The sequence below is a fragment of the Crocuta crocuta genome, unplaced genomic scaffold, assembly GCF_008692635.1.
Source record: "Crocuta crocuta isolate KB4526 unplaced genomic scaffold, BGI_CrCroc_1.0 scaffold154, whole genome shotgun sequence".
Classification (NCBI taxonomy): domain Eukaryota; kingdom Metazoa; phylum Chordata; class Mammalia; order Carnivora; family Hyaenidae; genus Crocuta; species Crocuta crocuta.
The window spans coordinates 4069035-4085259 of record NW_027530545.1 but is presented as its reverse complement, the minus strand read 5'-3'; the positions used below and the strand labels follow the sequence as shown (position 1 = coordinate 4085259).

At 38.1% G+C, this 16225-nt stretch overlaps 1 protein-coding gene across 1 annotated transcript in view; it reads right to left on the bottom strand.

The window, feature by feature from the left end:
• Positions 1–16225, bottom strand: part of NEB (nebulin) — a 208494-nt gene that overhangs the window by 122647 nt on the left and 69622 nt on the right. Inside the window, exons 51-61 of the mRNA XM_077767832.1 lie at positions 9629–9940; positions 9245–9448; positions 5832–5936; positions 4530–4637; positions 3866–4177; positions 3223–3426; positions 2574–2678; positions 2380–2487; positions 1112–1423; positions 623–826; positions 66–170 (exon numbers count right to left, since the gene is read on the bottom strand). Of these exons, the coding sequence (XP_077623958.1) occupies positions 66–170; positions 623–826; positions 1112–1423; positions 2380–2487; positions 2574–2678; positions 3223–3426; positions 3866–4177; positions 4530–4637; positions 5832–5936; positions 9245–9448; positions 9629–9940 (2079 nt within the window). The remainder of the gene's footprint in view (positions 1–65; positions 171–622; positions 827–1111; positions 1424–2379; positions 2488–2573; positions 2679–3222; positions 3427–3865; positions 4178–4529; positions 4638–5831; positions 5937–9244; positions 9449–9628; positions 9941–16225) is intronic.

Genomic DNA, 16225 nt, shown 5'->3' with positions numbered 1-16225 from the left:
CTGGGACAGAGTAACTGAAATAAGAAACCACATGCAAACTCCATAGAATTACTATCTGCTCCTACCTCACTGTAGTTGATTTTGTTCATTCTTGCCAACATAATTTCTGGTGTGTCTGGCATGATGTGGATCTGGGTCTTGTCTTTGTCCCATGCTTCCGTGTATAAACGCTATCAAAGAAAATATTTAAGGCATCGGAAAAAAATTCAGTGTATAGTTAATAAGAATTTAGGGGCACAAGAATTTTATAAACAAAAATAACAAGAGGTTATGCATTTTATACGCATGTATGGTAGACACATCTTCAAGTAATCAGTTCATAAAACAGATATTTGAGTGACTTATGATCTTCTTAAATGTATGTTAGCAAAAGGAAATTGAGGATAACTTTTATGCAAAGAAAATATTCCATAAAAATGTTTTTTATCAAAACCATAATTACTGAAGTAAATAAATTTAAATGCTACATATATCAGATAAATAGATATGGATGGATGGATAAATAGATTAGATAGTCTTTTGTTGCTCAATGCTTTCTTTCTTTTCCTGATTACGTTTCTTTTTCTTTGACTTTGCTTTTAGGGGTCCTCTTACTTTGGTTCTCTGAATTTTGAAGCCTTACCTTGTTCATGTTAATGGCATTATTCTTGGCTAACACTTGTTCCAAAGAATCAGTCACACTGGTAAATTTGAATCTGTCTGGAGGTTGGCGATAGATTTTATCACTCAAAATTTCAGATGCCCTTTTGCATTTTTCCACATCCAAAGAGCCAATAGGAACCCAGCCGATGCCTCTCAACCATTGGAGATCCGACTTGTACATATTCTGTTGACACAAATAGCCAATAAAAGTTTATTTTTGCATTGGGAAAATATTTTTATCAAAGGATATGAAATAAAGATCATTCTTGAAAATTCAGCTTAATAGACAGACAGCATGTCTGACAACACTCTTTTTTGGTCTGGAAGTTTAAATAATTAGTCCACACAAGGAAAGAAGAAATGCTATTCCTGCCTTACAGGAGCTGGTAAGCTTGGTTCCACCTATCGCTACCTTCTCCAAGGACTGTTAATTCATTTTTGCACATCATTATGATTCTTAGGTACTCACATCGCTCTGAAGATCATAGGCTTGCCGAGCATGGATGACGTCATTCTGGTCAGGCAGGCATATCCACTCATGCAGGTAGTTCTTATAGTCTATGTCACTGACTAAGGTCTGGCACTTCTTGGCCAGAACCACCCCCAACATGTCCACTGGGCTGCTGAACTTGGTCTTCCACTTCTCAAAGTCCTTCTTGTACTCCCTGTCACTCTGGATCTTGGCCACGTGCATGGACCACATCATTTTAGGATCATCATGTATTGCTCGGGCACCAATGTGATGGCCAAGCTGCTGACGATAGCCTTCTTTGTACTTGAACTAGAAGAAAAAAAACTCAGTCAACTATTTTGGCTGTTAGCAAAAAGCAGTTACTAGGCCCCAATTTTCCTATTCATTAAAAAAGTAATGATTTCCTCCTGAACATATATATATATATGCACTTTGTAAACCCTTTAGAAAATGAAAATGGATACAAAAATGAAAATAAAGACATTATTCTACCATTCAGTGACAATCATTTTAAAACGGATTTTTAGAGTGTGTGTGTATGACAGAATAAAATTAGGAGTCCTATTGTATATACCTGCTTTTTTTTTTATTGAATAAGCATTCTTGTGTCATAAAATATTCTCTACAAACATGAATTTTAATGGCAGCAGATATTACCTTATGTTGCTATCTGTTAATACTTTTAACCCTTCTCTGATTATTAAACATTTTTAAATTATGATGGTTACTTCCCATATTTTGGAAATTGAAAATATATTTTTAAGCTCATGGACTAGTGAAATAGAAAGATAAACATTTCTAGAAATGTGAGCAAAGCTGTCACTTAAAATAAATGTTGGCAACCAATCACTGGACACAGAAGTAAACATATGGTATGTGTGGATGGATAATGAATAATGTGTTCCATTCACTCACCCCTTATAGGTTCACTGGTTCATAAGGCATGGATTTTTTTCTGAAGGAATCCTACAATGAATTCAATTGTATATACGAATATATCATGTGGAATAGCCCAAAGGGTGTCTGAACTATAGTCAAGTATCTAATGTTTTTGTTCAGCAGGAAATGGACAGTATTTTGAAATGCATGTTGCTATGGACTCAAAGATAGCTTTGTGTTGAGAATTTCATTACCATTATTTTACTTAGAAAAAAGACTGTTAGCAAGAACTTTAACCTCATAGCTTACTTGCCCTACTATATATTCAGGAAAGAGAAAGACATCTGAGCCAAAGCCAAGGCAAAGAACTTTTTAGGTGCACTTACTTCACTTGCAATGTCTCTGGAGGCCTTGGCTGCCCTAATGGGAATGGCATCCAACCGCATATCATAGCCTTTCTTTTTGGCTTCTTCTAGGCCAAGTTTATACAGTTTCTGAGAAAGACACAGATCATCATAAGTTTGACTTGTAAAGTGCAGTATAAGCAAAGTGCATCATGCACAAGGAAGATATTGCTTACCTCACTGTAATTTATTTTGTTTTGTTTAGCTAGTAAAACTTCAGGAGTATCTGGCATAATGTGGACAGTGGTTTTGTCTTTATCCCAAGCTTCTGTATAGAGGCGCTACAACAAACAAAAAAGATGTGACTAGTATAGGCTAGTAATGAATAGATACATAAAAATAATCTGGTTCTTAATGAGAGTAAAGACAGTCTACTCTGTGAGCTGGTATTAGTGACATCTTTTTTTTTTAATTGTTTATTTATTGAGAAAGAGGGAGAGATAGGGAAGGAGGGAGGGAGAGAGAGAATGAGTGGGGAAGGGGCAGAGAGAGAAGGAAAGGGAGAATTCCAAGCAGGCTCTGCACCGTCATCATAGAGCCTGACACAGGACTCGAACCCACAAATGTTGAGATCATTATATGGCCTGAACTGGAATCATGAGTGGGATGCTTAACCAAATGAGCCACCTGGGCACCCCTGTATTTGTGACATCTTTAGGTCTAGATGTCTTATATCAGTAAGAAGCATACAGCATGTAAAAACCACTTTAGTATGAAGCAATATAATTAAATATGATTTTTCTTTTATAAAAACAGATTACCGTGTTTACACACACACACACACACACACACACACACAAACATCCCATTCAAGTGAAGACTTACATGGTTCATGGTAATAGCATTGTTTTTTGCCAAAACCATTGGGATGGAGTCCATAAGGCTTGAAAACTTGAATTTATCTGGGTGCTGACGGTAAACATGATCACTCAAAATCTGGGAAGCTCTCTTGTTCTTCTCATCCTCAAGAGAGCCACTGGGTAGCCAGCCAATGCCTCTTAGCCACTGAAGGTCAGACTTGTACAAATTCTGAAATTGTAAATGACAAACCACCAAAGCATAAGTATATGCCCCTAAAGAAATAAAATTATGTAGTATATTTTACTACATATTTTCATGCTTGAATGCTTGGGAAATTTACAATTTTAGTATGTCTTATGAATCAATGGAATATTCAAATTAGAAGCATATTTTGGAAAACATTTAAAATGGCAGAACAAAGAGAGTGATCCAACTCTTCTAGATCAACATATCAGAGTCTTTAACCAAAGCAAAGGGGGCTTTGCCTGCTCTTTCTCTGTGGGTATTGGTGCCTCCAGATATTTGGGACCTTAGATAGGGTGTGGGCATTAATCTAGGGATATAGAACTCAGTTGTGTAGACTCAACTCCCCTTACTTTAGGGAAAATTTGATTCTTAGGAAAGTGGTTATGGTGTTTAGTTGGCCAAAGGAAAATCTTGGACTCACATCACTCTGGAGGTCATAGGCCTGCCGAGCATGGGTGACATCATTCTGGTCAGGCAGGCATGTCCACTGATGTAGATAGTTCTTATAGTCCACATCACTGACCAGGGTCTGGCACTTCTTGGCCAGCACCAACCCCAGCATGTCTACTGGGCTGCTGAACCTGGTCTTCCACTTCTCAAAGTCCTTCTTGTACTCCCTGTCACTCTGGATCTTGGCCACGTGCATGGACCACATCATCTTAGGGTCATCTTTGATGTCCCGGGCTCCAATATGGTGGCCAAGTTGCTTGCGAAAGCCTTCCTTGTACTTGTACTAAAGGAAAAAAATATATCTTATTCCTTTCAAGATTAACTTATGCTGCAATTACAAAGCACATTAACTCCAAATATTTCACAAAGCCTAGAGAACCACACACTTAAGTTTTATGATATGAAATATTAAACGCTAACTCCAGCTACAAATATCATACTTAATAAACTTCATACAAATTCCAGCTACAAATACTTTGAGTTTGTCCTTATCCCACCCCACATCTCTAGGATCATTTCACTCTGTTTTAATTTGTTATTCCTTGGAAGATTCTTTTCAATTTAAAATTAAATCGAGAATGCTTTAAAGTGATAAATTGCAATCAAATCAGTATAAACAGGGGATAAAGTCTTACTTCACTGGCAATTTCTCGGGATGCTTTTGCTGCTTTGATTGGTATGGCATCAAGGGGGAGATCGTAACCTTTTTTCTTCAACTCCTCATAACCCATTCGGTAGAGTTTCTGTTAAGAGATGAAGATCACTTTGGGAAAAACTATTTTCCAGAAACAACTGTAGCAGAATGAATGCAACATACTAAATATTTAAAGACTCCCTGATAATAGTATCTGCTCTAGAACACTCAAATGTAATTGGAAATTGTGCCCATTGATTGCTACAGATCCTATTTTAAACTTTAAAGCTATTTAATTACCCAGATCAACAGAATTAAATATCAGCTCTTCCCAAATACTTCTGAGTATGAAGCAGAAGCAAATTGATAGAGAAAGGAAATAAAATATCCTTTAGGTGCCATTTTCCAATTACCTTTGAGTGTTTCACTAGAGGTTTTTGTTAGAAGAGAGCAATGACTTTAGTGGGGAAAAATTAAGCCTAATGGGCTGTCTCTTCATGTGGCTAAGGCATTGTAAAATAGTCTATTTCACAATATAGGGCTGTCCATAGCAGGATCCACATCTGTAGGTAAGAAACAAAATCCTTCATAATTTTTTAAATCTAAGATTTTGGGGAAGAAACTTTAAATGTTGAATTTAAAAAGTTTAAATGAAACAATTTGTTTCTTCAGATTTGTTACATAATTAAACAAGGGAAAATTTAATGCATTCTATCCAGAAATCAGGTGGTTTAAAATGCCTATTGATCCTGGAACGTGTTTATATTTTAGTCATGTGGCATTATTCTAATACATTATTTAATGTTTAAGTCTTTCTATTAGAGTTTTGTCTTTAAGATATTTAATTTTTACATCCACAGATTTCAGGAGATCATGCTATGATGATAATAAAAATAAAAATGGAATTCTCCTTAATGGTTTTTTTTATGATTGTTCATTTGAAATTTCATGTATGTTGGGCAACATACTAGCTAAACACTGCAGGCCCAATACCAACACAAATTGTCTCTGACTCTGAGAAGCACCCGTCCACATAGGGGAGAGCGATATAAACCATTACATTATGATGATATGTGCAATAAAGGACTACAAGGAACAGACAGCACACACCCTTAACTCTGCCTGAGACACAGAGTGCTAATTAGATATTTAAGCTAAAAGCTACTAAATAAGAAATTTAAGTCACATGTAGTTTATTAATTAAAATGATTCAGACATTCAGATTACTTCCAAATAAATTCACTGCCTTAGAAATAGTTACAATGAGCTTTCTGAAAGTACATGCTGAATTTGGAAAACTTACATCACTTGTATTGATTAAGTTTGCTTTAGCCTGAATAATGTCAGGTGTATCAGGCATGATGTGGATCTGAGTCTTGTCCTTGTCCCAAGCTTCTCTATAAAGTCTCTAAAATGTGAAATAAGAGATTTCCAGTGGTTTTGTTAGATTAGTCAACAACATCATTAACTTCAAACAGGATTACTAAATTCATCTGAATTAAGCATTTTAACTGACAGAATAAGCAAAATATAGGTAACAGTATTTTTTTTTATTTGATTGGGGCATAACTGCCTTTCAAAACATAAAGTATGGATTACCTTTTCAAAGTTACAAATAACCCTGCCTATTAGAAATCAACCTAAGTAACCAGAGTCTTTGCCAAGATCATCAAATAAAGCAGAAGTTCTTCATCTGATTGTAAAAGTCTCTTTCGGTGTTTAATTGGGAAATAGCTCTTCCCTTCTCAAAAGAAGATCTATTCAAGGCATATCTAGAAATTAGGGGGTTGCATTCCCTAGGTTTTATTATTTATAGTTATACCTTATAATTATTTGGGGGGATTAGGATCCCAAGAGAATTTTGTATGGAATTTATCCAAAATCTCTTAAATATCCCAGAGCCATCCTCTGTCTTTTTTCAACAGAAGACAAGGGAACCCAAACAAAAATCTCACTGATTTACTAACACAAGGGAGTAAAACGTTTGATGACAGGATGCTTACACTGTCAGAGAATCCCCCCACAAGATACTTATCAATTCCAAAAGATAAAACAGTAATTTGACAGTGGAGAAACTTCATACACCATTTTAACCAGGTGACCAAAATAAAAATGATCAGTAATGGAACAAACTGGTCTTATGCATCATCTGATATGACATATCGAGGAGGATGCCACACGTGCTGTTCTGCTAAAAGTACAAAACATGAATGTAATCATGAGGGTACAAAAGACAGACCCGAATTGAGGGAAATTCAACAAAATGACTGGCCACGCTCTTCTCAAATGTCAGGGACTTAGAAGGCAAAGCAATAGTGAGGAGTCAGTCCAGATTACAGGAGACTACAGATACGACAAGCAAATTTAGTGCATGATCTTGGATTGAATCCTGGGTGAGAAAATAGTTTTTATTTTGTGTAAAGGACATTCATGGTAAAATTGAATAAGTTCTATAGACTAGTATTGTTTCAACATTAATTTCTTGAATTTGATCACTGCACTGTTAAGTAAGACAAATGTTCTCATTTTCAGGAAATACACACTGAAATATTTAGGGATAGAGAGGTATCATAAAGCAACTTACATATATATGAAAGAAAAATATGGAGGGAAAGTGGGGGGAAGCAAATGTGATAAATGGGGTGAAGATACATAGACATACATAAATACATTTTTATTGTGTATACATATAAATTATTTATACTTTTTTTTAACACTTTTCTGTATGCTTGAATATTTTCAATATGCACAATTTTAGAACTCTCATTGGTTTCTTGGACTTGTCAATTTCCCCTTGAGGCATGCAGTGTGGGGTGTAGGGTTGGTACTCTTCTCCTTCCTGCACATGCTTACTACAATCCACATAGTCCAGAGAAGCTGATTAAGATCTTCAGACCAAAACAAAGCAAGGCTTGTGAATTTGCACAGGCGCTTATCCTGGTTGTGCACTAGCCTTTCTGATTAAGAACAGAGATTCTCAACCTACTAGCGCTGTACCAGAGATCTCAGCACTACTAGCGCTGTATACTGGAGAATTCTTAGTTGTAGGGGGCTGTCCTGTATGTTTCTGGTATGTTTAGCACCATCCCTGACTTCTATCCACTAGATGCCAGTAGCATGCCACCCTCAAGTTGTGACAATGGAAAAGGTCTCTACATGTTGCTGAATGTTCCCTGTAGGACAAAACTGTACCTAGCTGAGAACCACTAAGTGGGACCATTTCCTCAATGGCAAGTGTTGCTTTCACCACAACCCCTCCCCTGCTCCCTGAAAAACAGAGAAAATGCTAATGTTTGTTTATACTGAGAGAGAAGCATTGATCTATTCAAAAGGACGGATAGCAGGCTCAAGGATCCAAGTGACCCTCTTCTGATGCCTGACGGAATCAGTGTCTTTGCCTTCCTATACCCAGGGCACACTGTTGAAGAGGTCTGTTGTGAGACATTAATTCTGATAAACTTCATGACTGAGGGTTTTTCTCTTGGCCACCTTATTAGTTCAGTGCTTTATAAATAGCCCTGTTTCATAGAGAGAAAAGAAACTTGGAACCCAAAGGGGGTGATGTTTTGCATATATTTGTTGCTTTATTAGCTTGTTGGATTCAAGCTAATCATAAAAATAAGCACAAAAAAAAAAAAAAAAAAAAAAGAGTGGGCNTCTCTCAGAAATAAATAAAACATTAAAAAAAATTTAAAAAGACAAAAAAAAAGAGATGAAAATTTGAATATTTATAATAAAGCTAACAGGTCAGCATTTATTATAGATTTTGGATGTAAACATTGTGAAAAGTCTGAGGGGTTGATTGGGAAAAGAGTAGCTACAATTTACCAAATGTTAACTATAAGCTAGTTATGAGCTTTATATAAACACTAATATATGTGATATGTGTAAAATAAATAGCTATTATAAGTATTCAGATCCTTCTAAGACTCAAACAATTATTATAGATAAATTTAAACTTTCTTGTCAGTTCCAGAATCTCTGTGCACATAATTCAAGTATCTGTAATTTTCAGAGTTATGCTTTTCACTGAACAATGATGACTAATCTTTCCCTTCTTTGCATAGAATTACTCTACACTACTATCTTTCATTTATTTTATTCAATAAATTTTGAGAGTTACAGGTTAGACACTGCTATCAGTGTGGGAGAAGGAAATAATTTGAAGATGGAATACACACAAATATGTATGTGTATATGTATATATGTATGTATATGGTTATCTACTTGTCTTGATTCGGCTTAACAAGATACATTATAATCACTTGGCAGAAAATATACTCTTTTTAACAGTTCCACTTCATCTGTGCAAAGTACTCAAAATACTGCCCTCTCAAACACTCTATCCCAACACCACCACAAATCTAGATCTTTAATGCTTTCAAGTTTCAAAGGAAAAAGTATGTTCAATAGTTTTCGCATTTTCATAATGGATGGATGGATGGGATGGATGGATGGATGGATAAATAGAGAAATAAATAAGTAAATAAAGAAGAAAGATTTAGGTGACAAAAAATGACACTAACTCCTTTTACATGACCCAGTGCAGGTAGTTGATCATTCACATGAAGTAACCAGGTATTAAATATTATGTTATGTTGTGCCAAGCGGTATGATATGCTATGCTATTCTACTAATTAATTAAGCAAATGCTTTGAGCACCTACCAGGTATCAGGTACTATAATTTTCCTATTTATTTCTAAAGAGTTACTCACGTCACTCCTATTTTTGGCATTTGTCTTTGCCAAAACTATGTCCATGGCATCAGGAATGCTGGTAAACTTGTTTCTGTCTGGAGGCTGACGGTATTTCTTCTCACTGATGATATCTGAAGCCCGTTTGTTCTTTTCTGCCTCCAAAGAACCCAGGGGACTCCATCCTATGCCTCTCAGCCACTCAAGGTCAGACTTATACAGATTCTGTGAAAATACAAGGCACTCCATCAAAATCCCATCCTCATCTGGACCCTTGATTCAAGTGATTTTATGTATTGCAAACAGATGCATTTTAGATATTCAACACTAATTCTTTTTACTCTCTGTGACTTAATAGCTACTCAAACAGCAACATATAAGCTACTGAATTAAAAACAAACAGACCTCACTCTGTAGTTGATAAACTTTTTTAGCTTGGATAACATCATTCTGGTCAGGCAGGCACGTCCACTGATGCAGGTAGTTCTTATAGTCCACATCACTGACTAAGGCCTGGCATTTCTTGGCCAGCACGACTCCTAACATGTCCACTGGGCTGCTGAACTTGGTCTTCCACTTCTCGAAGTCCTTCTTGTATTCCCTTTCACTCTGCATTTTGGCTACATTCATGGACAATACAAGCTTTGGATCATCTTCCAGACTCCGGAATCCAATATGGTGGCCAAGTTGTTTGCGGTAGCCTTGCTTGTATTTAAACTGAAATCAAAGGAAACAATTCTTTTATTAACATAAAAAAAGGTCAAGTGAAGCTCAACAACTTTAGCTTAATTAGCAGCTCAATTTGCTTTGTTTGCATGTTTATTTTACACAACTGAAGTGAGAAAAGGGATGTCAATGTTAACTTAGTAAGAAATGTAAAAACTGACCTAGAGGCTTTGAAAGAAATGCAATGTAGTTTATTATCAAGAGGTTATGATGAAAAATTAATTCTAACTAGAGGCAAAAAACACATGCCATGGTATGCTAGACATTGTGTATGCTGACCTCAGGGTAATATTTATGATAAACAAAGGTAAAGCTCTTGTGATAGCTTTATGGGAATGATGGAAAGGTGTGGGCTTAATTCACAAAACAAGAAAGGTTCAGGACTTAATTAACAAGCCTAATAGTATAGATTAATTTATTAAGCAGTAGGATTTTTGGTGGTTTGCCATATGGTTATGTCCTATAAACTTGTCTTGTTCAGGATCCATATCTTCATGCACATGTAGCTAAAAATAGCTAAATAGATTAGAAAGAAAACTCCACAAGGTCTCAACATATTGCTAGGATGAGTCAAAATGAACTACATAAATTCAGGAAAAGTGAAATCCAGTAGTTTGATGAATTGGGAAAAACCTGCATTAATGCTGGATGACAATATCAAGTGACAATAATAATGATAATAACAGCATTTACTTGACACTAGATTCCTAGCACACCCTACATATCATGGAGTTAGGTTCTACTCTATTGGGTTCTACCGAGCTTCATGGTTATGTATATTACAAATACTCAGATGTTTAAGTAGACTATAAGCTCAATATGGGCAATCTTATAAAATTTCTTATAACAGTAGTGTTATGGACTCTGTAGGGGCACAGATAAAAGCAAATCAGAAATCATTTACTCTGCGGGTGTTTGGGTGGCTTAGTCAGTTAAGTGTCTGACTTCAGCTCAGGTCATGACCTCACGGTTCATGAGTTCAAACCCCATGTTGGGCTCTGTGCAGACAGCTCAGAGCCTGGAGCCTGCTTCAGATTCTGTGTCTCCCTTTCTCTCTGCCTCTCCCCTGCTTGCACTCTGTCTGTCTGTCTCTCAAAGATAAATAAATATTTAAAAAAAATTTTTTCTGGAGTGCCTGGGTGGCTCAGTCAGTTAAGTGCCCAACTTCAGCTCAGGTCATGATCTCGTATTTTGTGAGTTCAAGCCCCATGTCAGGCTCTGTGCTGATAGCTGAGAGTCTGGAGCCTGCTTTGGATTCTTTGTCTCCCTCTCTCTCTTCTCCTCCTCCTCCTTCTTCTCTCTCTCTCTATCTCTCTCTCTCTCAAAAATAAACATTTAAAAAATCTTCTTTTCTTTCATAGTTTATTGTCAAGTTGGTTTCCATATAACACCCAGTGCTCATCCCAACAAGTGCCTTCCTCCATGCCCATCTCCCCCCTTCCCCCCCACACCCATCAGTCCTCAGTTTGTTCTCAGCATTCAAGAGTCTCTCATGGTTTGTCTCCCTCCCTCTCCCCCACTATTTTTCCCCTTCTCCCCCATGGTCCTCTGTTAAGTTTCTCCTGATCCATTTATAAGTGAAAACATACGGTATCCGTCTTTATCTGCCCGACTTATTTCACTCAGCATAACACCCTCAAGTTCCATCCATGTTACCACAAATGGCCAGATTTCATTCTTTCTCATTGCCATGTAGTATTTCCATTGTATAGATAAACCTTTAAAATCTTAAAAAAAAATTTTTTAATTTAAAAAAAATCAAAAGAAACAAAAGAAGCTCATTTATTCTGACCTGACCTCTCATAACAGGAAAACAACACTACATTTTGGAGTACTACCTTGAGAAGGATACTGAAAAAAAAAAAAAAATGGAATAAATCACAAGCAGAGTGAAGGACTTTTAACGAATATTGAATATTCAGAATAGTGTAGGACTTATAACACTAAAACCAAAAGAGAATAAGAAACTTGTAATATGAAGAGATATCAGGTAAAGGGGAAATAAGTTACTTAGTGATGTTACGGAACACAGACCTAGAGCTGATTGACAACATATTCAAGTTCAAAATAGGGAACTATATAATGAAAATTAGAGGTGATCTAACAAGGAAATGACCTGTCCTGAAGCGCACAAAAATTCTTATAAGTGTACGTGTCCATAGACCAGACAACCACCTTTTGGAGATGGAGAGAAGGCAGGACACGGAGTAGGAAACTGAGGTAAATAGCCTTCATGTTATCTTCTAACCAAAATCTATGGTTCTAATTTATTAAGTACTCCAAAATAGCTCTAATTTCCTTAAATTTTATACAATATAAAAACCATTTGAGATAGGAACCCTTACCGAATCCAGGAGTTTGGGAGGAAAAGGAGGCAGAGTCCACTGAGAAAACCTTCTAGCGTGAGTGCGAACTGGGGAAGATAAAATCGGGGCGGGACCAGAGACGCAGAGGGACGGGGGCGATCCCCCTCTGCAGGGAGTGAGAGGGGAAAGAGAGAGGCTGAAACTGCTCAAGGCACGGTCCCTGTAGCTGGGGAACAGAAAAATCTCCGCTCGGGACCCAGAGGGACCCGGCCGCCTGCTCTCCAGCTGACCCTGGGCGGGACGCACTCTTCCCAGGCGGCCTGGGAGGACAACTCCCTGCGCCAAATCGACCTGGAGGGGCCACGCGGCGACCGTGCCTTTGTGCATCCGGCTCGGCTGGATCCCTAGAGGAGAGGCGAAGAGCTTAAACTGGGAGATTTGCCCAAGTTCGTGTTTCGGGTGACGAGACACAGAGGGACCCGGTTTCCTGCTCTCCAGCTGACCCTGGGCAGGACACACTCATCCCACGTGACCCCCGGATAAAACTGCTCCTCACTGGCTAACCCAACCTGGAGGAGACGGGAGCAGTGGCTTCTAGCTCAATCCCCGGGGGCAGGCAAAAGGCCTGGGACTGCCCTGAGGGGCTCGCCTGCGAGTCTGTGTCTCCGGTAATTTCAGTTGGGCGCACAGACAGGGATCCGGAAACGAGGTCTGGCCTCGGATACAGAGTGCGACCCACCTTGGCTGCGCCCCCGGCATGGGGAACTTACACACCCAAAAAAGTGAGTTGCAGCACTTGGTTCAAGAAGGGACTGGGGCGGCGCCACTCTTCTCCCCACAACCGCCAAGGCAGAACTCCCGCCTGACGTATTGGATCAAACCAGCCCATCACTGCTAGAGAGCTGCCCTCCTCCCTTCCTTCTCTTTTTTTTTTTTTTCTTTTTTTATCGGAGCACCGACCTGATTAATTCTGGTCACTGGCTTTCTTAAACAGTCACATTTAATCCATTCTCTAGATGTTAATTCTACACCTACCTACCTTTTCAACTCTTTCTCTCAGGAGTAATCAGACTATATAGTTTCTCTGGATAACACCATCATCTTTCTCTCACCTCTTCAACCATATTCCACCCCTTCGCTCTTTGAAAGAAGCTTCTTATCCCTTCTGCCTGTTCATTTCATTTCCAATTTTGTCTCATCCCTGCCCTGTCATCTCTCTCTTTCTCTATGCTCTTCAACCAGCACTGCATACACCCAGCTATTTAATTGTAGCTGGGAAATCTGGTTATATGCCTTAAATTGTTCTTTGTCTATTGGGTTTCTTCTTTTTTCCTTTTCTTCTTTTTGACTTTTTTATGTATTTTTATTTTGTTATTCACCTTCCCTCCTCCCTCTTTTCTCTTTACTTTTTCGTTTTCCCTTTCAGTTTGTGTGTTTCTTGGATTAGTCTGTGTGTCTGTGTGCCTTTGATTGCTATGTGTTTGTCTGTCTGTTTTCTTCTCCAGGGCTACCTCAAGAAATAAGCCAAAGTACACACAGTGGAGAGTCCCAAATACGACTAAGAGTAGGAAAATAAAATAACCAAGGTCTCAACAAGAGAGACCAAGAGATACCATTCAAAGAATACTTTCTGAATGGACAGGCTCTGGACAGTCAAAGAGCCTTCTTTGGTACAGCAGTGCTCACAGGTGCAGAGTGCATAACAAGCTTTTAAAACTAACAAGAGATAGAAAGCTAACCAAAATGATGAAATGAAAGAGCTCTCCAAAGAAATTCCAGGAAGAATTGACAGCTAAAGAACTGCTCAAAATAAATATAAGCAGCATAAATGAACAAGATTTTAGAACAATAATCATAAAATTAATCACTGGGCTTGAAAAAAGCATGGAGGACGTCAAAGAAACTATGGCTACAAACAACATGGAGCTTTAAAAATAGGTATGATGAATTTATAAATGCGATAAATGAGATACATAATAAACTGGAGGCGTCCAATGCACGGATTGAAGAGGCAGAAAGGAGAATAAGTGATTTAGAAGACACCATTATAGAAAAACAAGAAGCTGAGAAAAAAAAGAGACAAACTGATTCAGGAACATGAAAGAAGAGTTCGAGAGCTCAGCGATACAGTCAAACACAACAGTATCCGTATCACAGGAATCCCAGAAGAGGAAGAGAGAGGGAAAGGTGCTGAAGGAGTCCTGGAGCAAATTATAGCAGAGGACTTCCCCAACCTGGGGAGGGAAGTAGATGTTGAAATTCAAGAGGCACAGAGAACTCCCCTCAGACATGATTTGAATCGATCTTCTGCATAGTGTATTATAGTAAAAATGGCAAAATATAAGGACAAAGAGATAATTTTGAAAGCAGCTAGGGAGAAAAGGACCCTAACATACAAAGGGAAACCTATCAGAGTGGTGACAGACCTATCTACTGAAACGTGGCAGGCCAGAAAGGAATGGCAGGAGACCTTCAATATGATGAACAGAAAAAATGGGCAGCCAAGAATCCTCTATCCAGCAAGCCTGTCATTCAGAATAGAAGGAGAGATAAAAGTCTTTCCAAATAAACAAAAATTGAAAGAACTTGTCACCACTAAACCAGCCTTACAAGAAATCCCGAGGGGGACTCTCTGAGGGAAGTGTTGCAAGGAACGCAAGATATCAGAGACACCACCACAAGCATAAATNCAAATGAAAATGAAAATACAACAATCCAAACTCTATGGGATACAGCAAAGGCAGTCCTAAGAGGAAAGTACATTGCACTCCAGGCCTATTTTAAGAAATTAGAAAAAGTGCAAGTACAAAATCTAACAGTGCACCTAAAGGAACTAGAGGCAAAGCAACAAGAGCACCACAAACCCAGTGAAAGAAGAGAAATAGGAAAAATCAGAGCTGAAATAAACAACATAGAGACAAAAAAAACAATTGAAGAGATCAATGAAACCAAGAGTTGGTTTTATGAAAAAAATAAACAAACTTGACAAACCTCTAGCCAGGCTTCTCAAAAAAAAAGGGAGAGCACCCAAATAGAAATAATCATGAATTAAAGTGGACTCATTACAACCAACCGCTCAGAAATACAAACAATTATCAGGGAATACTATGCCAACAAGTTGGACAACTTAGAAGAAATGGACAAATTCCTAAACACACACTCACTACCAAAATTCACACGGGAAGAGATAGAAAATCTGAACAGACCCATAACTAGTGAAGAAATCGAACCAGTTATCAAAAATCTCCCAACAAATAAGAACCCTGGACCTGATGGCTTCCCTGGGGAATTCTACCAGATGTTTAAAACAGAATTAATACCAATTCTTCTCAAGCTATTCCAAAAAATAGAAATCGAAGGAAAACTTCCAGACTCATTTTATGAAGCCAGCATCACTCTGATTCCCAAGCCGGACAGAGATCCAGCAAAAAGAGAGAACTACAGGCCAATATCCTTGATGAATACGGATGCAAAACCCCTCAACAAGATACTTGCAAATTGAATCCAACAGCACATAAAAAGAATTATCCAACAAAATCATTCCTGGGTTACAGGGCTGGTTCAATATTTGGNGGGGAAATGGTGGGGGAAAGGGAGAGAGGCAAACCATGAGAAACTCTTGAATGCTGAGAACAAACTGGGGACTGATGGGTTTGCGGGGGGAGTGGGGAGATGGGCATGGAGGAGGCACTTGTGGGGATGAGCACTGGGTGTTATATGGAAACCAACTTGACAATAAACTATTTGTAAAAAAAAAAAAAAATGTGTAAAAAAAACCCATTTGAAACTGAGAGGAGACATAATCTCTACAATGGTGAGAAAGTTCACTTCAAGTTAATTTTAGGGGAAGATTTCAAAAGATTACCTAAGAAATTAGGTCCTATCAAATGTGTAGTGAGGAAGTCACTTAATGCTATTTCTTCAGTTTCTAAACAAGAACATTAAATGTTCTTGGGGGAACATTCAAACA